This window comes from Aphelocoma coerulescens, chromosome 5 (genome assembly GCF_041296385.1).
Source record: "Aphelocoma coerulescens isolate FSJ_1873_10779 chromosome 5, UR_Acoe_1.0, whole genome shotgun sequence".
NCBI lineage: Eukaryota > Metazoa > Chordata > Aves > Passeriformes > Corvidae > Aphelocoma > Aphelocoma coerulescens.
In genome coordinates, this window is record NC_091019.1 from 11,983,319 (window position 1) to 12,007,132 (window position 23,814).

At 41.5% G+C, this 23,814-nt stretch overlaps 1 protein-coding gene across 3 annotated transcripts in view; it reads left to right on the forward strand.

Annotated features, from left to right (window-relative positions):
- Positions 1-12,228: 12,228 nt before the first annotated feature.
- SYT9 (synaptotagmin 9) overlaps positions 12,229-23,814 on the forward strand; it is a 66,442-nt gene continuing 54,856 nt past the window's right edge. For all 3 annotated transcript variants that reach the window (XM_069016559.1, XM_069016558.1, XM_069016560.1), the window contains exon 1: positions 12,229-12,467. In XM_069016559.1, the coding sequence (XP_068872660.1) occupies positions 12,320-12,467 (148 nt within the window). In that variant the 5' untranslated portion in view covers positions 12,229-12,319. The remainder of the gene's footprint in view (positions 12,468-23,814) is intronic.

The following is a 23,814-nucleotide window of genomic DNA, read 5'->3' on the forward strand; positions in this document are numbered from 1 at the left end:
AAAACAGCCAGAGTGCTGCTTTTCCTAACCTCTATTCATTAAGCTGTTTGCAACCCTCTGGGAGAGATCATAGGTGGCTTTGAGAGAATAAATTTCAATGTTAAGGGCAGTATTGTGCAGATTTGAGATGGAGAAGCACATTTTTGGGAACAAGAACTACATTGCATAATCTTGCTATCAAGTATTCTTCCTGGTAAGTCTGCGACATCATCTGGCAGGGAGAAAAGAAGTCCAGACATTCTTCCAAGAAAGGGAGATATATTGTCACTGTTAGGCTAACAACATAACTATAAGAGAACTATTTTATAACTGTCCATAGTCAAACATAAAATGCATGAGTGGACTCTGGAAATCTTACAAAGTGCAATCAATGAAAGACAAAATACTGAAAACCACCCATTTCTTACAGCCATATAAAGATATTATGAGCAATACAAAGAGTACTAGAAACCATAAAAGTAGAGTGTAAAAAGATATTTGAAACTGTTTTGTTTGCAACCCTGCACCCTTTTAATTTTTTTTCCCTATGGCAACAAATGTTATCACACTCCAGAGCTTCAGTTTAAAACAAAGAAACAAAAACTGCAAAATGCACAATATTTATTTTGTTGCCTTAGATCTACAAGGTATATCAGAATGCCACAAATTCTGCAAGGAAATTATAGTGTAAATTAACATGGAGAGCTGAGAGGAACAGTAAGCATGATGTATGCTGAAATGAATCCTCACTAGTATTTGCTAGACTAAAGCAAGGTGTATTGAAAGAGGCCTCCCTTTCATGTTTCGTTTCTTCCCCTGACAAAAATAATGAAGGTGATCTTCTCCACACTCATGGCATCATAAAGAATTGGTCTGGCTGGTGTCTTGGAATATTTAATCCCTTTACATCAGTGAAGGAATTCACTCACAGAGAAAGCATGCAGCAGAGTTTATGATGTAATCTTACTCTTTAAAAACATGGTTGGCACAGAAATTGTCCATTTTACTCAGGAGGATGCAATTACATTTCAGCTTTCATGTAAAGCTGCTTCATGAAATTGAAAAGCCTGCCCATGAACAGAAACAGAACAGCAGGGAAACAACAAAGACTCTGCCTGGCTATGGATCATTTCTCCTTCTCCACAGAGTTTGAGGGAAAAATAGCTGGCTGTACTGGGTGAAGACAATCTGCAGTAAGCAGGCTGGTACCAGCTCTGCTGACCTAATGGCAACAAGGAGTCTAGGAATGAAGAGCTCAGACTCCTGGGGAAAGCAGATAATCCAGCCCCTCATGTCTGTAAGTAAAGACTTTATGAGCTACACAAGAGAAAAAAAAAACAACACAGAAAAAACCCAACAGAAATACAAAGAAATGGGAAGTCATCTTAGGTCTCAAGGGAGGAAGAAGAATCTTGCTAGTCAACCCAAATCCAGATGCTGGGACTAAAATAGAGAAGTCCCACTCACCGTTTGCTCTGCCAAAGCCTTCGAGAGACAGCAACACAAATTGCCAGAAATGCTTTAACTGAACAGGTTTCTGTAAGGAAATGCCAGGGTGTTGATTTGGTTTAGGAATGTTAGTAAAAAAAATAAACTTTCTGAGAGAGTGAAGGAGAAAAGAATTTCAAGGTGAAGTCTTTGTTCCTTCCTCCCAGCTGGACATCACTATGGGAGGAAACTCATGTAGAAGAAGGCACTTGCTTTAGGGTGCTGTCTTACCAAGATGACAAAGTCTTTGGTCAAATGAAGGCAGTCCCACTTTTACCAGCACAACACTTTGAAAAAAGCATTTTTTCTCCCCATGCTAGAATAGGAGCTATCATGAAACTCCTCCAAAATTCAAATAATCATAAAGACATTTCTCATTCATCTGTGGCTGCATGATAATGAACAAAAGGAAAGTTGAAATTCAGATACAAACTAAAAATATAACTTTCAGGTCAGAAACTCTCAGCTTAAGAAACTACACTCTGATTATGTAAGGCTATAGTAAGATAATTAACATTTAATAATCAGTGTTCATTTCAATGTGAAAAGCAGCACATCAAGTCAGAAGAGACTGTTTCTACATTCACACAAATATGGCTTATGTTGTGAGACATAACTGAGTGTAAATCTTGATCTGTTAATTACCAAGGTCTTTACTGTGTAGTTTTAGATACTTTGATCAAAAGTTAAAAAACTCCTGTGAGAGACAGATGAGCATTTGGAAAAAACACGGTGATCACATTTTATTATGACTTCTCCTTGTTTCTGAGTATCAAGTTGTTGGACAGAACAAAAAGTTCAAGGATCTTTTTGATGAATATCTTAAAAATGTCTAGTTGCTATCAATAATAAGATTAAATTTCTGTACCCTTGGTATTTGGCATGTCTGCCAAGGAAGAGCAAAGTTATTACCAATAACATCTTTGTTATGTAATGCAGAGAAATTTAAGTCACCACTGACAGTTCAGTGAGAACTACCAATAAAAAAGTCGTATCACACATTCCTTAGTTTGCTCACACCTATACTTTGGTAAAGCATACACTGAGAAGTAGACATACCTGTCTGGTTTTATAATTTTGTATTTTTGGAGTAAAAATGAAAAAAGATAAATGTGATCAGTCCACTGTGTAATTCAGAAGAAAGAACTGTAAAAGTTTCATCTCCTAATCCTTTGGTTCTATGCAACACTGCAGTGCTGAAGTGAATCCGCAATTCGCAACGGAAACCTAAGCTCTAGAGGACAAGATGAGATCCATCTTGAGCTAAAATATCCAGACCCCACACAGACAAACAAACCTCAGAACTGACTGCTGTGAAGTACTGAAATCCACCAAATACAGGCACCCTCACAGATCACTTTGCTTTTACCCAGCTTTGGGAGTAAAGGCTGTTGCACAGTGTGGAGAAAGTCACCACAGTCTTCACAAGGCATTCGGTGGGAGTTGCACTGGATATTGAATGACCTGAGATGGGCTGCTTTTGAAACAATTAAGACAAGCTTTTATCTTTTCTCTAAACTTAATACACATTCAACAGCAACTGCAGAGGTATGCTTATTTATTCAAGAAAAATACTTGAAATCAAAATAAATTTTTGCTAAGCGAAACCACTTTCAATGCATCAATGTAAAATGCTTTTGCACGCTTTTCATTGGAGACAAAAAGGCATTGCTCACTTAAATTCTTTTCTTATCTGGTTAGATCACCTTCTACTGCATAGAAAACTGCATTTACTTTCCTATATGTTGTGTTGATTATATTTTGCCCCATTTTTTATGTAATCATACTCAATTTCTATTTGAAGAGGCCAGAAAACCTGGCCAGAAAACCAACAATATTTCCACAGTCATAACATCATTCTCTTTCTTTAGAAAAGCTTATGAAACCCATTTTTTTGCATTTTCTCACAGGCAATGCTTAAAAATCATTGTTTTCTAAGGTTACTTTTTTGTTTCTTTTTTCTGGAGACTCTTCAACTCGTCTCTATCTGAAATTGCAGTATCCAAAACTTGTGTTAGATGAAGCGTCAGCAATTTCAAATCAGGATAATTATGTCCTTTGTCTTTCATGCAGCATTCCTCACCATAAACTGCAGAATCACATTTGTCTCTTTTTGCAATAGCTTCACATTGTCAACTCACTCTGTTTGTTTTTCCCCATGAGCCGAAGTCTGTGTTCCAAATCCTGCTCTAGCCAGCACAACCACCGGGTGGATAATGCATTCTTCACTTTCCACTTGCTAATATGGGGGAAAGAGGCCACTGACTTTCACACATAATCCATGGAGTCAGGCACACGCCTCAGCAAGATTCAAACTAGCTCAGTTACTGACCAAGGAGATGGCTGGCATCAACCCGCTCCAAGTACCACTGCAGACAGCCCAAGGGAATACTGGGACCAGCACCACACTTTACATTCCCCCTCTTTCCTCCAGACTGAAAGGTGAGCTCCATCAGCCACCTTAAATACTGTTTAGAATCCTCTCCCGAAGACAGGCACTGTTCCAGGAGGGTTAAAATCAAAAACCATAGCAGCCAAAAGGGCAGGATCTCAGTATAACAGCAGCTCTATTACCGCAGGCCTGGGCCCTAGGGTATATCACCGTGTCCCGCAGCCATAGGGAGGAGGAGGAGAGAAGATCCAGCAGGCAGGAATTGTGCAGCAAGATTGATCGATTTAATTATTTTACAAACTCTTTTATAGACTTTTTTCTTCATAGTCTAATTGGACAAAGGGCCAGCCAGCCACCCCTTGGGGTGACTGACTAAAATCCTAAACATCCATTGTCAAAATATTTTTCTACTATACCATAAACAAGACTTTTCAAGGTTGCAGGTGGCTTGGTTGTTTACATAACTCTGCTACCTCTTCTGTGAGAGAGAAAAGTCTCTCACGGACTTAGAAAATAGCAAGAAAATCCTTGCTAGCAGCATTTTTGTATCTACACACCTCACCTAGATCACATTCGAAAAGGCGAGGACAGGAGTCATTTCATCACAGAAAATATTTTTCCCCACAGGTTCTGGCTCACAGAACAACTTAACTTATAGATGGCCTGGGCCCTCTACCTTGCTAAAGCAGCCTTAACTCTTCTGGCTGAAGAGCTATTACTGTGTTGAGCTGAAAAGTCTCAGTACCTAAAGAAGAATGAACATGGCTCTGAAAGCTAACAGCAGCTGACATAGGCTGGGGAACATTTCTGTGACAGCTTCAATATTTAACCAGTAAAGTATGGAACATGAATCTTGATTTCTTATGCAGTGTTTTGGTGTGAACTTTAGCTCCTGGAGTAATTAATGCCAAGAGAAACCCTTCTCACACAGCAAACTAGGTGCTTACCTAGTTTCTTAGCAAACTCATATGCTTTCCTGACAGTAATCATTTGCAAGAATTTATTTTTAACATCAATTCTGCTGTAATATGAAAGTTCAACTGCTACCGATTGTCAGCTTTCCCTAGATTTAGGCAACAATGTATTTTGGGAGTATGACTCAGGAAAACATTCACATGACCAAGTAAAGCAGGTGGCCAGGACCTACCACATAGCATCAGCTTCATCAGAACATCCTCAGAGAAGGAAAAATAGCTCCCAGCTCTTTGGGGAGATGATCACAGGGTGGAAGAAAAAACTGTTCTAAAGTAGAGGTTATAATTATTACAACAAATAAAGAAACTGCAGAGCCTTTTGCCTCAGCATCACAAAGAGATACATTTTTAAAAACCACTATTCTTCTGATAAAAGTGTTTATATTGTGTTGTCAGTAAGTCTTGAAAAAACTCATTTACACAAGGGACCTCAGTCATAAGCTTAAATTATGCCTCTGCCAAAGAAATAGATTACCTGGTTCTCCCTCAAAAGTATCTCACACAGCAGCACAGCTCATTCCCCCAGTATTTCCCCCAATAGGAGAGAGAATTTGTTTGTTAGTCTGTTGGGGAGATGTCCAAGATCCTGTAAAATTCTCCCTGTCTTGTGCAGATTTATGCCCAGCACTGGCTCCTGTGGCTGCACAGGAGCAGGAGGCTGGCAGACATTGCACTGAGGTACCACAAGTTACAGTGCAGCCAAAGCACCGTGTTCCACTGGGATTCCTTCATCTCCTTCATGTGGATAGGAGGGATTTGTTATTCCTGCCATTCCCTTGCCCCGTAACAAGGCTGTGCCCAAGTCAGCTGTTAAAAAAGCTGGGGAGACTCAAGGTAACTTTTTCATCTTTAGCCAGAGATTTGAGAAAGGGATTTTACCTCAGGATCCTCAAACCAGCACTCTGGGAGCACTCCATAGGCAGTCCCGATGCACACTGATTCCTGGGAAGCATCTACCTTTAGGGACATGGGTTGTTCCCTTTAATTAGAACCAGAAGTATTCTGGTACTTGGAACAGTGTGCATGCATGTGCTTCAACTCTGACTTGAATTCCTGCTTGTGGGAAAAGGGATTGCACACCCAACCTCTGCCTTGAGCCCGGAACAGATACCAGTTCTGCATTTCCTACCTCAAGAATACCTAGCAAAAAGCATATTCTTGATGCAGTTAACTGATTTTTAACCAAAACTGCCTTCTGGATGGACCCTAGCTTATTTGATTATATGTTAATCAGAAATAAAGATAGAACTAAAAGGAATAAAAACTTTCATCCATCCACAAGGAGACTTGTGGGTTTATTTTACTTGCAAGCAGATCCCATCTGATCTGTCACTTAATTTTAAAAGTTTTCTAGCTTTAGCTATCTTTCAAAGAAGCCCATGACTACACAAACACTAGTGATATATGTAAGTTAAAAAGCATTAATTTACCATGAATCAAAAAAAGAGCTTTTTTTCTTGGGTATTCAGGATTTAGTTTGGGTTATTGTTTGGTTTGGGGTTTTTTCCTTTTTTAGGTTAAGGTTCTGTTATCTTTTAAAGTTCAAGGATAAGGGACCATATCCTCATCACTGAAAGTTACTTCCTTAGCATTCTCTTACAAATTCATCACAAAACCAACAAACATTTTTATTCCTTCTTTTGGTTAGGAAATGTTAACATGTAGCTGTAAGCAGCTGAGTGGAAATACATTAGCAGAGCTTTCCTGCAGTCCACATTATGACTGAGCTCAGATATTTACTCATATGAACTATACCACTCAGTGAGATTGTCAATAAGAGTTAATTATATAAAGGTTCCACTAGACAGTATGATAACAATTTTCAGACTGACTTTTTTTTTTTTTTCAGATGATTCTGCTTTTTGAGCGAGGAAAAAATGCTTTAGAGGTAATAACTTTATTCAGTGGCTTTAAGAAATGATGAGCATGCTTCAGGTTTTATACAGAGTCCTGAATACTGGCTAGACTCTTACAATTATAATTTTTTTTCTGGGCAAGCTACTTTCAGTGACAGGTATCACATCATCATTCCACTTTGCAGAAAATGGACTCTCTTTTTTATGCATTCACAAACACTCAAATGATATAAACTTGGGGTTTTTTACTTATTGGCTGCTGATGCATAAAATGCAGGACCTGCTCCTATTGTGTTATTGTCTGGCTCCCATTAGTATGCTAATATAAATAACAAATTTCAGGGGTATATCGGGGGTGAGCTAAGACACCCCATTTTCAGGAGGTTCTTTTCTGATATCAAGCTCTCATTATCCTTAAGAATTTGGATACTCCAGCATGTGAGGGGAGAATAGTAGGAAGAGTGCCTCAGACTCAGCATGATGACGCCATCAACTTTCAGTGGACTCTTTTCAACATTCAGGTCCAGGGTTAAAATCTGATTTATTGATGTAGCATGCTACCTATGGCTCACCTTGGAAGCAGGAAGGTCTTTCAAGAGTTTTTGTATGTTTATTTGCAAGATCAGAGAGCTGGTGTTCAAGGGTTGAAAGCCAGACAAAACTGTAGCATCCAAAGGGGAGACAAAAACCACCAACTGCAGAGACAGGACTTTAAATCCATGTGAGCAGTCAATAACAAAAACCACAAACCACAGACTTGGGAATTCAACAATTCTCCTCAAACTCAATTCACTCTCAAGGCTGAATTATTCAGTACACTTCTTTTTTTTTTTTTTTTTTTTTTTTTTCTCCTGGTAGAGTTTGCAAAAGCTGTCAATGAAGAGATTGTCAAATTAGAAGGCAAATCAGAAGAGATGTGTTTTCCTCCCTCTTTTTCAAGTTTTAAGGAAGCTTTCTCAAGATAGATTAAAATTGCATGCGACAAGCTGCAGCACGCAGAGTACTCTCTATTAACAATGTGAATGGTATAAAGATCACGAAAAAAAAGGTAATCTGCTATAAAGAGGTCATGAAAGTGGTCCATCATATCAAAGAGCTTGTATTCATGTTAAGCTGTTTGCAGTCTTCTGGGCAGTATGTCCTACTTTGAGCCTGCAACTTTTCCTTAGGCAGTAAAGTTTTCTCCAATGGCAACACGGGCAAAACAACAACTGAAAAAGAAAAAAAGAAACCAAAAATCCCATTGATGAGCTGCAGTCTTGTTTTTTCTCATTCAGACAACTCATTCATTATCCACACGCCTTCAACTCACTCTGGAAAACGCAGCTGAGTCCCAGTTGTACCAGGACATTCGCTGTCAGATGCATACTCCTAATCCTCTAGTACAGCACAGCTTCGAGTGACATTTGATGGCATCTCAGAGATTTGACACACTTCTCCTCTGCTCAGTGCAAGAGAGACACTTTGCTCTTCCTTCAGTGAGAAAGCTACCTACCATTATCCAGAAAACCCCAAAATGACATTTTACTCGTTCTGACATGGGAACAGCTTACAGGCCTCCTGCAGAGGAAAGGACAAAGATCAGTACTATCTAGCGTTTAACACTGTTTTTATGCATGATGTTTTTAAAATCTGAGCAGATGTCAATAAATGACATGTGATTTCAAATAAAAAGCCCCAAGATTTTATAAAAACCATAATGAAATTACACTACTATCCCTTCTTTCCTCAGAGTATGTAATTCTGATCTCAACATCTTCAAATGACTCCATATTATTACCTGTACTCAAGAACAGCTATTTTTTTCATGTTAACATCATCAAAGTGATGATACCACCTTCCCTTTAGTTAGCACTAATCTGTTTCCATATGATGTCTAGAAGTCAATGATGAGAGAAAGCCCAAAGTCACATACCTATTTTCTAACTACCCTCCCCTTAAAAGCATTCCTAAAATCTGTGGAGAGTAACTAACTCATCTCAAGAATGACACGGCTCAGAAAAGCATCATCTCAAATAAAACCTCAGTTGTAGTTACTCAGATTTCCATTTCTTGTATGTTTACCTAAGCATTTTCTTCTTTTCAGCAGCAGAAAAAGATATATCCAGCAGGAACAGAAGGGTAACTGTATGTATGAAGGAGAGTGAGGCAGAAAGTCTGGCACAGCCAATAACAAAAAAAATTTTGATAGATGTATCAATCTTTGAGCCTACAATGGCATTTCCCTTCTCCAGCCTGGACTGCAGGTGACTGCCTTTGGCAAAATGGCCTCCTTTAACCACAGCAATGTTCTCCTTGTTCTCTGTCTTTTGGTGCTTCTCCTTAATTACAGATCCTCACACTTTGATTTTTTGGGCTAAAAAAAATCTTGTTCGTTCTGTTGCATTACTAACTTAGTTGCTCTATGTGTTTTCTTGATTTCCTGAAATACCCCTGGCCTCCCTTCTTCCCTTTTGTTAAAGAAAAAGGTACTCCCATGATGAGCTGTGCCCAAATAGGCAAATGCAAGTCAAGCAATTATAAATACTCAACACAGATACTTGATAAGCTCTGGTTGCAGCACAGCCATCATAAAAATTCTGATGCAAGCTGCCTCCCTTTCTTCCAGAAATGCATTTGTTTCATGAATGTCTCTGCTTTGAAGGTGACTTCATTGCCAGCAATCCTTGTTTTGCTGCCAGAACACTGGGGAAAAGCTTTATTTCAAGAAAAGAAAGACGAACGTGTCAATTGATGATGACAGAACTGTTGTAGGTCAAACAGTTAAACTTATTCCAACTCTGTGTGTAGCAGGCTTGGGGATTTTTTTTCCTAACTTCTGAGTGCACTGTATTATGTGAGGGCAGCTTTGAGCTAAACAGAAAAAAAAAAATAGACTTATTGTGATCAGTACAAATTGTAAGTCTCAGGATAAGGTTAATAAGAGCATCCCACTGCATCACGCAATGACCTTCTAGGACCAAAGTTAATTAGTGCAGCATTCATTAGGGATCTCAAACATAACATAGTCCCCTCAACTGGGAAAATCTGCAGCCGACACAGGAGTAAGCTCAACACAACTAGGAGTGCCTGCAAGAAGAGAAACATGCAATCAGTGATAACAAAATGGCAGATATAACCTGGTTTGCACAAACAGGCTCAGGAAGGAAATGTTGCACTTGCTTTGAGACACAGCAGATTACATTTACTGCTGTTATCTCCAGAGACATCGGCATTTGCTTACACAGTGCACTTAGAGCTTTGGAGAATAGATGCCTTTGTTTACTAGCAGTGATGTCCAAATAGTTTCATGGTCTCTCCTCCACCAGACTGAAAAATTTCTGTCTCCAAGCACCTGTATTAGAAACATCTCAGCATGTTCAAATTGCTGCTATTTAAAAAAAAAAAAAGCAAGATATTTCAGTTATAGCAGAAGGATAAAGAAACTACCACTTCATCACCAGGCTGCCCAGAGCTCACTCTGCAGCAAGCCTCAATCCCAAGGTAGCAATGAGCTTGTGGTCCCGCAGGATAAAAAACACACTCTGGTAAATGCATTAATATCACTTTGCAGTTGATATATTTGTCTGTCCTGGACAGAGGGCAAGCTATAGAACAGCACAGCCATCTTGGTCAGGGCGAAATGACCAAAATATAGCCAAATAATATATAAAATAATATAAAAACTAAAGGCAAATTGTACAGTAATTCAAAATCTGGTCACACATGATCACTGGACTTTGACTGTACTTCACAGGTATCTGTCAGTAGTTTTTGATAGCTCCTCTGTCCTCCCTCCTCTTTGACATATCACCAGCATTAGCCTGAACCTGATTTTGTGTTACAGATTAGAAAGTTTCTGTCTCTAGAGAATTTACATACCTATGAATAACCTGATAGCCCTCTTGAACCTGCTTTTCCCTAAAAGACATTCTGGTATCTGTAGTTCTACCAAGTTCTATAAAATTTGCCCCTTCTTCACTGGAGCAGGAAAAGCGGCAGGACTGCTGAAGCCTGATCCTTCATTTCAGAGAAAGCGCTCTGACTGACAGTACCTCTCAAGAATTGTCTTTCTCCCTGCATGCTTGGCGAAACAAACAAATCACATGGGTTTTTCCAGTGCCAAGATGAATATTTGCGTGGCATTTATTGAGACTAGTAGAGAATTTCACATGATTAGATGGGAAAACATACACCGATGTCATCAAAATCTCTGTCCCTCAAAAATATGATTACAATGCTAACAACTGTAACAGCTACATACTATTTTACTATCTATTATTAATTCTTAACAACAACAAGGCAGCACGAGTGAGTCACCTGACCACTGGTGGAATTATGCCTGGCTTATACAATCATGTTTTACAGATATCATTTTTCTATTGAAAAGGGAGGGTGAAGGGGGGAACGCCTTTCAGACATAAGCAAGGTTGCCAAAGCACTAGGAGGCAAGTTATACTAGTAAACAACTTTTCTCATTAATATCCTCTCCTTTCCCAGAATGCGTCTTATTTCGATGATATACTTTTTTCTTTAAGAAGAAAAGCTTCTACTAGAAGATGATGCTATTTCTAGAACCGTTATCAGCAGTCTTTAAACAGTAGGCTGAACATCCACACCAGTCTGAACTTTCTGAGCTCATCGTGGCCTTTGATATTTGCTTAAACTATTATAAAAGGGAGAGAGAGAGAGAAAAAATGAAGTTAAATGGAGCAGCCAGTTCTCAGCTTTTCCCCTCATGACACCCACCAGCCTCTCAACCTACAAACCCAGAAAGCGAAGCAGCACCTTACGAATCTCCTACTTGTCAGGATAAACATGCCTAATGGCAGACATCTCCTCAGCCCCCACCTCCTGCCGTCCCCTCCAGCTATGGCTGGGTCTCGGGTGCCTGAGGTTTCTCAGCCGTGCTTTAACTCTTTTTACCCCGTCAACCACCCGGGCCAACATATCAATCTGCTGAATGAAGATCTCCGTTCCGCCCGGGGTACATCTCTAACATTCTATCCGCCCCGGGTCCCGCCTGCGACGGCGCGCGTTCCGGATAGCGGGGCATTCGCGGTCAATTAGCCGAAGAACGGGATCGTTTCTGAGCAGGAGCGGGCACTGAGGCACAAGGGCACCGGGCACGGGACAAGCCGACCGCGGGCCGGCGGCGGAGGGCCGGGCCTGCCCGCCATGGGGAGGCGGGGGACGGGGCGCTGTCCGTCAGGACCCGCGCCCAGCACCGTCCTCCGCCAGCCCCTGCGCCGCCTCTGAAGTTTCCACCCGCGCCCGCTCCGGACGAGCGTCTGCGCTCGGGGGCGCGGGCGGCGGGCGGGACGCGGCCGGGGCGCGGGGCAGTCCTGCCCCCGGGGCGGAGAGGGGCGCGGCGGCCCCCGCCCGCTCCCTCGCCGGCAGCGCTGCGCCAGCGCGGCTGGGCGGCCGCGGCGCCGGCGCTCCCCGCCCTCGCGTTCAACTGGTGGGACCCCCGGCCGCCCCCGGCCGCGGCACCGGGGGGAGCGGCGGGCGGCCCGGCCCGGCCCGGCGGGGCGGGCGCCGCCGGCTGAGGAGGATGCGGGCGGCGGCGCGGCGGCTGCAGGCGGGCGGCGGGCAGCGGCGCGGCGCCTGACCGCAGGGCTCCGCTCCGCTCCCGAGGATGCTGCGGGGCGATGCCCGGCGACAGGGAGGACGAGATCTGCCAGAAAGCGCTGCAGCTGCTGGCCGAGCTGTGCTCCGTCGGGGCGGTGGAAAACGAGAACTGCCGGGATTTCATCTACTACCTGCGGGACAGAGCCCGGCCCCGCCTCAGCGACTCAGGTACGGTCGCCGCCCTCGGGGGCGCGGGCACCGGCGGCCTCCCCCCGGCCCCGGCTGCGGGAGGAGGGCGAGCTGCCCCGAGCATCCCCGGGCGGCCGGGAGCCGCGGGGCGAGGCCTGCCGGCGCGGCGGGGGCTGCCCGGGAGCGGGCGGCCGCGGAGGGAAGGAGGTGGCGGGGGGAATGCTCCGGGGACGCGGGGCTGGCGGAGCTTGCCCGGCCCGGCCGGGGGAGGACGCCGGTCCGGGCTCGGTGCCGCCAGGTTCGGTTTTAGCGCCCGGCGCTGGGGGAGATGCGGAGCCCGAGCCCGCAGCGCTCCCCGAGCCCGCTCCGGGTGCGGCAGCGCGGGGGGCGGGCGGGCAACTTCGCGCGGCCGCTGCCAGCCCGGAGCGGGCCGGAGCCGCCCTGCCCGGCGCCGCCGCGGCTCTGCTGCAGTGCCGGGGGCCCGGGGCTGCCCTGCTGCTCCCCTGGCCCTCCCAGCGCTCGGGGTGCTGGGGGGGCTCGTAGCTCGGTTTAACTGGAACACGGTTTAACCCAACTCCCCAGTTCCCAGTTCTGTATGTCACAAGCTACAAAGACAATTCCTCGCATATCTATAGCAGATGGGGGGGCTGTAGGTCTGACAAAGGTGTACACTGGGTGGTTTTCTGTGTGTATGTCAAGATTACGGTTTCCGCATCATGGCAAAACACTCCTACTTAAAAACTTTAACTTAAGGAAGCTTTCTCATAAGGAAGCTGAGCTCCAGCTGCACAAAATCGTGAAAAGATTAAGGGTATGTCTCTGGACAGAAGGGAAAGGCAAATTGCAGTTTAGAGTAGCAGCTTATTATATTTATTTTTACATCATCAAGTTGAGTTTGCTCAGTATGAGGAGAAATTTAGAGTTAAAAAGAGAAGTTGATAAACGTTTGCAGTACTGGGAAGCCTTGCTGTTAGATCAGCCGGTCATCACAAGACTGTATTCATTGCTTCATTATTCTCTGAAATAAATCAGTCCGTTTAGCATAGGGCAGTCTAATGACACTATTCTTAAATATTTTTCTGTAATTCGGTGAGTAACACTCAGAGTGCAACTTCCTGACAAATCCTTGGATATGCTGAAGGACTGGAGAAAACAACTAAAACTAAGTAAAAACATACTCGATGGGGAAAAAGATGTGCTATCACAATAAATGAATAAGGAATTTTCTGTCATTCAGTTAGCTTGTATGCAAAGCTGTTTGCAGCCATTCTGGCTTTTCACTACTTAAAATATTCAAATTGGAGTGATTCATGCAATGTTTGATAAGGATTCTTTAAAAGTAGGCAAATTTAATTGTTTCGTTCATATAGGCAGATTTAATTACTTTGTTCATATAAGCAGTAATTTTTGTGACAGACACCTGTGATTTTCTGTAATTTTCATTTACTAAAGGATCAATCACATATTTGTATATCAGGTCATGGTTCCAAAGACATCTGTTTAAATCAGTCCTCACTTTGGATACGAAACTACTTGAAATGCATATGGAGACTTTAACCTCCGCTACTTGGATAACAGCTTTTCAGATTCCTTTCAGAAGCTACCTGCTTTTTTTTTTTTCCATCAGCCTCGGGCAAAAAGAGTACCTGGCATCTGTTTGGGAGTGATTTTAAAACATGGTGTGCTCAGTAAAAATTTATCACCTCTACCTAAAGGTGAAAAAAAAAAAAAAAATTAAATGTGTGTTTATTTCTACCTGTTTTGCTTGAACTGTTATTATACAACAGCCTTCCGGTGTTGTTGCGAACCTGCTCGATTACACAGAGCAGCAGTCCCTAACCTTCGCCAGCCAATGTGCAACAACAGTGAGCAATTATGCTGCAGGCAGCATCTTCCCATTGGCCTCAATCTGAACATTTTTATTTTTTGCAGCTGCAGCCAGTCTCAGAGGGTCTAGCGGGCAACACGCTACCCATAAGCCCTGACTTGGAAAATACTTCTGTGAAGTGGTAATGTCAGGAATTTGTTAATTTACCTAGTCTCATATTTCTTTGATTAAAATATATATTATCCTAGTAAACTGGCTGTTCATGTGGTTTATTTAGCTGGTCCGTAGTTGTGATGCTGTGGGCTGTAAGAAGACAGGGCACATGACTTCCAAAATGAAGCAATACGATTCGCAGTCAAAGGGCAGTAAGTACGCTGACCAAACCCTGCTTGCTTCATGTAGTGAGTTTCATTGACTTAACAAGGGCAAAATGGCCTTAAAAAGCCCTGACAGCTGATCTGTTCCCTTTCCAGCCACTAGTGGCCTAAACATAGGGATGTGAAGAAAAGCAGTGCTGAAGGACAGCATCTCCTTGTCAGAACCCGGCAAGAGATGAAGCTGTCCTTGTTCCTGCCCCCCGAGGTGTGATGGGCTTTAGTCAAACTGAGTAACTTACTCTTAGGCCACCCAAAAGTAAAAATGTCTACACCATTAGAATGGAGAAAAGTGCATTATTAGGTACATGATTAGGTATTTTACAGGAATTAGTGCATGGGGCAATGCTTTTAAAAGTGTTTCTGAAATAAAGTTGCCACTTGCCTAAACCCAGCAACATGGTGGATACAGACAATTCTGCAGCACATTTGGTTGAAGCCATTCATGGATGTTGGCTCTGTGCCCCATCAGTTATTAGAAAAACCAGCCCCTAACTGAGGGAGGGAGGGAGCTGAGGGGCTGCTGAGCCTGATGCCAGTGTTTGTCTCCAAGCTCAGCCTCCCGGCGCCCCTCAGTCCCAGCACTGAGCAGCCAGATCCCTGGAGATCCACTCCTCCTGCCTGACATCTGATGCGCTTGGCTCTGTGGCTCCCTGCCGTCTGAGTGTTTGCTCTGTGACTCAGGCCAGGAGGGACTGGATGCTTGTGGTGTGCACCACATCTTTATTTTCCATGCAGTTGCCCCCTGTTGTGGGGAGTGCTGCACGTGCTTTGAGCATGAGTTTAAGGGCTAATGAGATCTGGGTTTAATGCGCTGGTCCACTGGATTTAAAGGGTGACACGAGTGAGTCAGATTTTAAAGCTTTTCAGAAAACTAAAAATGTAAATTAGGCATTTAGTGAAAAATCTTCAATTAGTTCAGTAAGAGTTATATGTCAGAGCAACCTTGAAAATCCCAATAGGCATCCTTAAGCATTTAGATACCTTAATAAGCTGACTCGTTTTCTGTTCCATTGTAAAATGTCAATAATATTTCTGTATCATAGAAGGGCTTTATGAGGGTAAACTGTAAAGTCTGAACACAACAGGTATGCAATACATTCATAAAGGAGAGTCAGATGGACCTCTCAGAGGACCTTCCAAGATCATGGAATATCACCCCATGACACCAGATAAAGCAAATATTGTAGAGGAGGAATGGGTGTTGCTTGAGCAAAAGAATTCATTGAAGGAAAAAGAAAAAAAAAATCCAAAAAACCAAAACAACAACAACAAAATCATGAAAGCAGAAAATCTTAATGCAGAGACTGACCATTAAAAGAGGAATTAAGACAAAAAGCTGCTTATGAAGGTAAAGGTTATTAAAAAAGTCCAGGCCATAAATCATAGTGAGCTTTCATTAATTTTGTAGTAGAAAAATGAACAGAAATAAAAAGTAAGATTTTCTGTTGCTTTGGATTACACATCTTGAGGATGAGCCAGCAGGGTCTTAAAATATTCTTAATTACGTTGTTTAAAATTGACTAATAGATGCTAAAACAGAATGCATCATGAATACTGTGGGCATCGTGATGGCCATTAGGCATAAAGTATTCTACAGGTTGTAAGTACGAGATCAGTATTGCACAGTGACAGAAAGCCAGACTTTAGTACTTGATGGAGGTAAAGATAGTTGATAGTCAAGAAATTAAAAAAATTGGGAATGGAAATGTGAAAATGTGATGGATATTGAAGACAAAATGTATGAGAGGCTGCAGTTATGGTCTTGAGTGGAATTTAAGGATCTTACGAATCAGTACTTTATATTTTGATGTGTACTTTCAATTTCACGACAGAGAAAAAAGCACAAAGAAACAAAAAGCCAAAGAGGTATAAACGTGGCCTCCCAGCCCAGGGATTGAATGTGAGAGCCGAGGTATTCTGTGGAGAGTGTTGTTCCAGTAGACTGGTCATTCCCTAGAAAGCTAATACTTGCAGTTAAGTCGTACCTCAGAAGGTTTCCCTTTAATTCAGAACTGAGTTTAAAAACAAAACCTGTCTTCAAAAGGTGGTTTGACTCCTTACAAAGGTATTTTATAAATTTTGATACCTCAAATTACTTCCTGATTTATTCCCACCTCATCCCCCAAATCTTCCAGGAGCATATCAAGCTGAAGATTTGCATCAAGACGCTAAGTGCATCTAGATTTATCTAGATTAAAAAAACATTTGGAAATTGTAAAGACATGAAAAACATTTGAGTGGGTGAAATAACTTCCAGTATGTTTTTTATGTTTATGGTACTCACTGTGAGCCATTGCTTTCCATATTTTTAATTTTCTTTTCCTGATGGTATTCAATGTCTCCTGCTAGTGTGAGACTTCATAGGATAGAGGACAAGCATGATTCATATTCCCTCTCTTGAGGTCAAATTAATGAACAAGTGTGAGACCCAAGTTCCTTTGGGTTTCAAGAACCAAAATGCTCCTTCAGGAATTTAAAAAAATAAGGTGATGTTATGTGTTTTAGACTAAAAATAAGTATTCTTTTTCTCTTTTGAAAAGTTAGGAACAAGTTTGAAGAAGGCAAAATCAATTACTCCCTGTTGCTTGAATTCTAAATTGTTCTGCTAGTTTAATTTCCTCTAAACAAAGAGGCTCTCAGAAATTTTCCTGTCATACTGGAGGAGTTTAATATGTTTTTTTTTTTTCCTTGGAAATCCGTTTTAAACAGATAGCTAAACTTTGAAACAAATTGTAGAAAAGAGCGAATCATGTTCAAAGAGACTACCTATGTGCTTAATAATGGCTTGAAACTATAATTAAGGTAAATAAATGTAAATAAAAAAGAAGATTTTCAATTACTGTAACTGCATATAACTTTTTCCTAGAATGTAGTTTTGTTCTTTTTATGGGTAAGCTAAAGATGTTTAGGTGTTTAAGTTATGATTTACTCTTCAGAACGAGAGAAAAGGAAGACTACAAAGATTTTCCTCATGATAAAACTGAGCTTTGATCAGGCTGGAACAGTCACGTTAAATACTCTTCAGATATGAAAGAGCCCTGCACTACTGAAATCAGTTTATGTTTTTCAGAGGTGCAAAGCAACTGCAGTGTAGCAGCACTATAACTTGAGAAGCCAAACATGAGTAGGTTTTCTATAGTCCCTGTGATCAAACTTATTCCACTGCTGTCCCATGGCTGCTCCTGGACACTGTGGGGACAAGAAAGGTTTCAGTCTATAAGAAAAAGGCAAGAGGAAGGTGCCTTCTAGCCCTTCTTGGCCTCTGCATCCAGATTCAGTACAGGTGTGGAAAGTAGGAGCTTTCTGGGGCTCCCATTTCCATTTTGGTTTTAGTCCTCATTTATATGGGGATTTTACCAAATGTAAAATGAAACACTGAAACTATAACAATGTGTAACACTGTGTTAGATAGACTGATGCCAACTATACCCCTTTGTATTTAAAAGAAAAAAATGTATTTACTCATACACTATATATATATATAATACTTATTTCCTGAAGCCATTGCAAGCCCATTTGTGAAGTAATACTACAAGTTAGAAATAACCTGCCAACTGAATCTGAAATTGGTTATCTCTACAGTCATCACACACTTTATGCAAGTATTTTCCAAGTGTGCAGAGAACATTAAGGAAAATGGGTTATTTTCAACTGCAAGTAACACAAATATCTATCACTGAAAACAACCTGAAAAATAATGACCTTGGAAAATTCGGATGCCTAATAGCATACAGTCTGTCCTACACCTGAATTTCCATCTTAAGTGCCAGTTTTGCTGATGAAGAGCAGTAGGCTAAATTTAGCCCTTGTACATACAAACTGGTTTTGCCACTACATCTTGATCACTGTATTTGTCATAGCTCTTATTTCAATGGGATTTGCACATTTCTCATTTTGGGGGGGAGAGGGGAAAGAATTTTTAAATTATGTTTTCCTTAGAATTACCCATAGTCTTTGAGCAGGCCACAGTTTACATTGGGCATACAAAGCTCTGACTGCTTAAGCAGAGGTGTTACTGTAGCAGATTTATGGGTTATTAATTCCTAAAAACCCACGAGCTTGTGTTACAATAATGTTGTTTTTAGAATTTTATTATGGTAGAATACTGAATTGTTATGTATTTGTGTGAGCCACACATTTAGTGACCCAACTACAAGTGATCAGCCACATGTTCTCCCCGATAGCTTTCTGGAAAATTCCTTTCCAAACTGATTTGTGTGAGTTTAATTACACTGACAATTCAGAGACGTAGGAATGTAAGTCCGAAATTATTGCTGTCATAACAGCAGATCTGGTTAAACTCAGTCTTGAGGCTGTGCAGCTCTGTGCCAGCTTCAGTGTGTAATACATAGAGGCTGAGCATAAACTGCAATTTATGTATTTTTGTTGAAAACCACATTTCTAGGGTTTAGCTCTTCCCCTGCTGAAAATAATGATCATTGCTGATGTAGTGCAAAGCTGTACTTAAGAACATAGCACTGTACATCTTTTGCTATATTTTGTCATTCATTTAAGCTCTTTTGTGGCTTTATTTAGACCAAAGAGATAAAGAGAGATTATTTTGACGTAAAGCTTTATGTCCCTTTCATATTGCTAACAAAATTTTAGTTCAAGGGATAAGAATTTAGAATAATTAATTACAGATGGAAGGAATGCTGTCAGTTGCAACTGCAGTTCCTAAATTTCATCATTTTGCAGGATCAATCCTTTTTGCACTCTTATTGTACTGTTAAGTAGAAAGTGCTTGATCCATTTATTTGGAGAGTGCAGAAAGAAAGTGTTGTGTATAACAGGTGGTGGCTTGCACATTCATTACAATTGCTATTGTAGTCACACTGGGTATTGTGTGGTTTAAGCTGCTCAAGACGTTCAGCTGCCTCTTTTTTTGGATTTAGGCATTCAATAGCCAAGTTAGATCAGTTTGGCTTCCTTTGGCAGACGTGTGCACTGCAGGATTTGATCCTGTGTACCTCCCAAGGTTAGCTGGAATTCAGAAATGCAGTAGATGCAGTCGAAACTGGCATGTGTCTGTATGTTTTAGACCAATTTACAGCTGATGTGTGTCTACCAAAGATAAATGTTGGAAGAGTCTATAACCTGTCAGAAAAAGCTTTCAGATTCTTGCTGTAAATCCACCATAGTAAGAAAAAAAAGTCAGGCACTAATGATGTTGGAGTTAAAACTTTCAAATAAGAAGAATGAGGACTTGAAATAGGATAATTCCTGACAGGATACTTTCTCACTTTCCTTTTTTTCCTGTTGAGCTTCACATGCACACAAAAAGAAAGCCTTGCTGACTTCTCTTGAAAATACGTTTCTTCAGTTTGTTACATTTCCATCAGGGAGTTTGTTTAGAATATCCGAATTCTACCTTACAGTCTGTGAAACTCCCTAAATACTTCCTTTCCCCCTGTGATGGACCGCTCCTGTGTGTATAGAAACCACTAAAATATTTGTCTTTGAAAATTTCTTCTGGTAAGCCAGTCTTTATCATTCCCATCCAGGTTACTTTGGGCCTGGTTTCTCCATCCCTTTCCTAAATTATATGTGCATACACCAATGTTTCAGTTGTTTGCCCATCTGGGTGTTCCCACTCCATTTTTCAAGCAGCATCTCATTTTATTTACTGCCCCATTTCTAATCTCTTTAATTCATCTGTGTTTTAGTTCTCTGACTTTCACAATATAGTTTTTCTTGTCACATTTAGTGCGATTTTGGAATGCAGTAAGAGTTTCAGTAGCTGTGTAATCAATCAGTACATAAGGTTTGACCCATCTTACACCCTTGTTGTCTCACTGGGCATCTGTCTGCAGCCATATAAAATTCCTTCAGAGTTTCCTTCTAAAGCTTTCTGCTTCTTTTGTTGTTTGCAAGAGGTTCAGGGCTATGGAGTTCATGGTTTCACCAATACATATTAAGACGTTCCAAAGCTGTTTCTTACATCTATCCAATTTTATAAATAATTACAACTTGCAATTCTGTACAAATTATCCTACTGTTATAGAAAGGAATGTACAATGCTAATTAGAAAATGATCAATGAGACCAACAGTCTTATGATCTTCTGTTTCCATTTGTAGCAGATGTTTTACCCATTTGAAAGAGGAGTTTGTTTTTTTCCCCTAGAGAAGTGGAATGGATAAGATTAATGCCTAGTTATTCTAGCTCTTTTTGGGAAGCCAACCCTAAACAGGCTGATCTCAAGTACTCATTATGCTAAGTCCTCTCTCCACAGCATAAAGGAGGAGAGTGTTTCCTGAGCCTGGCTGCAGGGAAATGCAGCAGGTATTGAGTTGTTCTTGCTGAGTGCTGTCCTATTCCCTGTAGTAAGGCTGATGTAGGATGTGTGTAGCAGTGGCATTGTGGCAGTTCTTACCTGCTGTAAAGAGATTTTAGGTCCATTATCAACTAAATACAAGAGAAAACAGTTCTGGTATTGCTTCAAAAATATGTGAAGCTCTAAAGAGAAAATTCTTTTATCAGTACAATTCTGGTTTTTTAAGCTATACCAATTTACTTGGGGTAATACAAGACACAAATCTAAACCAGTTGCTCAAATTTTGTTTATTTCTGTGATTGTGCTCTCTCCTGTAATAGATCATGCCATCAAGAAAGGTTCTTATTTCTCCAGATGCCACTAAGGCATCCATGGTAACAGAAATTTAATGTAAACTTTTCTTCCTTTCTGTTGTCATTTTAAGTTGACAAATAATAAAGATGACTAATGAGTTAAAAAAAAGTGTAGATGAGAAATTAGGCTTAGCAGGTAAACAGAAGGTGAGGGGCTGACCTGGTTTTGTCCATTTGTTTTGTTTATTCTAAGTTCATAGGTGTTTCACAAATAAAGAGGGGTGAAACCTCAAGGTGCAGCAGACACAAGCATGGTGCCTGTCAACTGTTCTGCTCAGGAGATGGACATGAGGAGCAGAACAGGCAGCCAAGCCTCTGAAGAGAGAGATACACCCATATTCCTAAGGGCCAAAGAGCACCAAGCAGACTTGATGTCCCTTGGAAATTAGAGTTAGCAGAGGTGAAGCCTGGGGTTTTGAGGACCTCCCTGGAGGGACATAGTGGACAGGGAAGGCTGTGGATAGACATACTGTATTATATCTCTGTTGTAAGAGTTTCTATTTCCATTTTATGTTACACTAAAACTTGCCCTTTTTTTGTCCTGATTTTAGAAGCCTTTTGAGCTTCTTTGTGGAGTTTGCTGTAGAAAAAAAAAAGATAAAACAGATCTGTCCATATTCTTTGTCTTTCTTGGGGTCCTATTAATGGTTTGTTTGTTGACTGGGGGGTTGTTTGTGGGTTCAGTAGATTTCTAAGCCAGCCTGAGAATTCATGATTTGATGCTGACAGTTGGGCTGTGGCTAATCAGGAAAGAGGAAGCTTGGCCATTGTGGCTTCCCTTAATAAGGAAAACCTGTCACCTTGACTCTTCCCTGTGCAGCAGCATCACTGTTCCTGCCAGCTTCTCTTAGCTGCAGAAGGTGTAACATTTTTATATCTACTCTCATGCTCAAGTTAATGTCTTGTTCCTGCCTACCTTATTCGTTCTGTACCTGTCTCTTGTTCTGTTGTCATTGTGTTATAAAGAGCGAATTGACTAGTCAAGATGATTTCTTTCCTGCTGCTGCTAGGAGCCAGTGATGATAAAATAGCTAAAAGCAGTTCCCAAAATAGCAGTGCACAGGTATAGGTTTGCCAGAGCGATTTGATAGTGATTACTCTATCAGTCCTTCTGTAGTGTTACAAGTCAGACCCAGCACTGTGAACGAAAACTGCTCTTTCTTCCTTTGATGTATTTTTCTTCCTTCTTTTCTCTTTTTCTTGGGAGCTGGAAACCAGAACAGACCTTAATAGCAACAAAACCAGCAGCATCTTCAACCACTTTAACTTTACTTTCCTTGCCAGATTGGGGGAAGCAGTTTTTCACCTTGAGGAACATCCAGAATTCAGTCTCAGGATTCACTTCTTATCCTGAAGGCTCTGTGCACTGAGAGAAGGAGCAGTAATTTTGTTAAAATGGAAGGCTTGGGATTTGACATTTTGGTCGTTTGGCAGTTTTTCCTCCCTCTTTTCTGTACCCCTCTCTATGAGGAAGATTTCCAGTGGTAGTTGTTGCCATGGTACTAAGCAGGATGAGGTGTCTACTCGAGTCTTAAAACTGGATGTTTACGGCCGTACTGTGAAAAATTATCCCTTCTGACAAGTCGGGCTTGTTTACGCAGAGTTAACACAGCACCACTCCTCTTCTCCCAAAGTGGAGAGAGGCTCTTCAGGTCATTCCCTGTGTGTCAAGGCAAATGTGAGCTTCAGCAGTGCTGGAAAAGGCTTAGAATTAGCTCTATCCTTCCACTCCCTCGTTAGCTGTTCAAATGAACAACCGCTTCACGCCCTGCCGAGCAGCTGATTGGCCTTGGAGGGAAGAAGCATCTGAAGCAGTATTAATGTTTCATTCAAAATCATGAGAGCCAGGGAGGAGGGGAATTAGGGAATTCAAAACCCCAAATCAGTAACTGCCTTTTACTTCACCAGGTCCTGCTCTCTTGAGCAGCATCCCTAATTTTCTCCCACACTGGATTTCCTCTCAGGATGGTCTTGCTGACTTTGTGAGATGTTTTTGCCAAGGGTAAATTTAACAGCTGTCTTCTCTTTTCTTTCTCCATTGTCTGCTTCTTCTCCCCAAGCCTGTTGACAGTATCTGCTATGACATATCTGTACAGGAGATGGAGGGACAAAGAAGCTGTGCAGTCCCTCCATCCTCTGCTCTTTTCCTTTCTCAAGTCTTCACTGCTGTATCAAGGCCAGTGAAAATCTCTTTATTTTCTCACCAAGCAAAGCAGATCAGAAAGCTGAAAAATTAGTGCCTTTAAAATGCTATCTGAAAGAAATGTGAGCAAACTGGATGTGATAAAGCCATCAGTAAAGGAGTGTAGTGGAATGCGTGACAACAAGAACAGCCAGCTGCATCTGGGAAATATACAAGTCCTTGGACTCCAGCAGTATAAAACTTCCCAAGCTGTAAAAAACGAGCAAGTCTTTCTTTTGTATGGCAGTCCCAGCAGTTTGAAACATGGTTGGCAACTAATAATTGCAATCATAGAATCATTGATGTTAAAAGAAGCATCACCTCAAAGTGGGTATTCACGTAAGATCTTGGATTCACTGTGCATAGTATA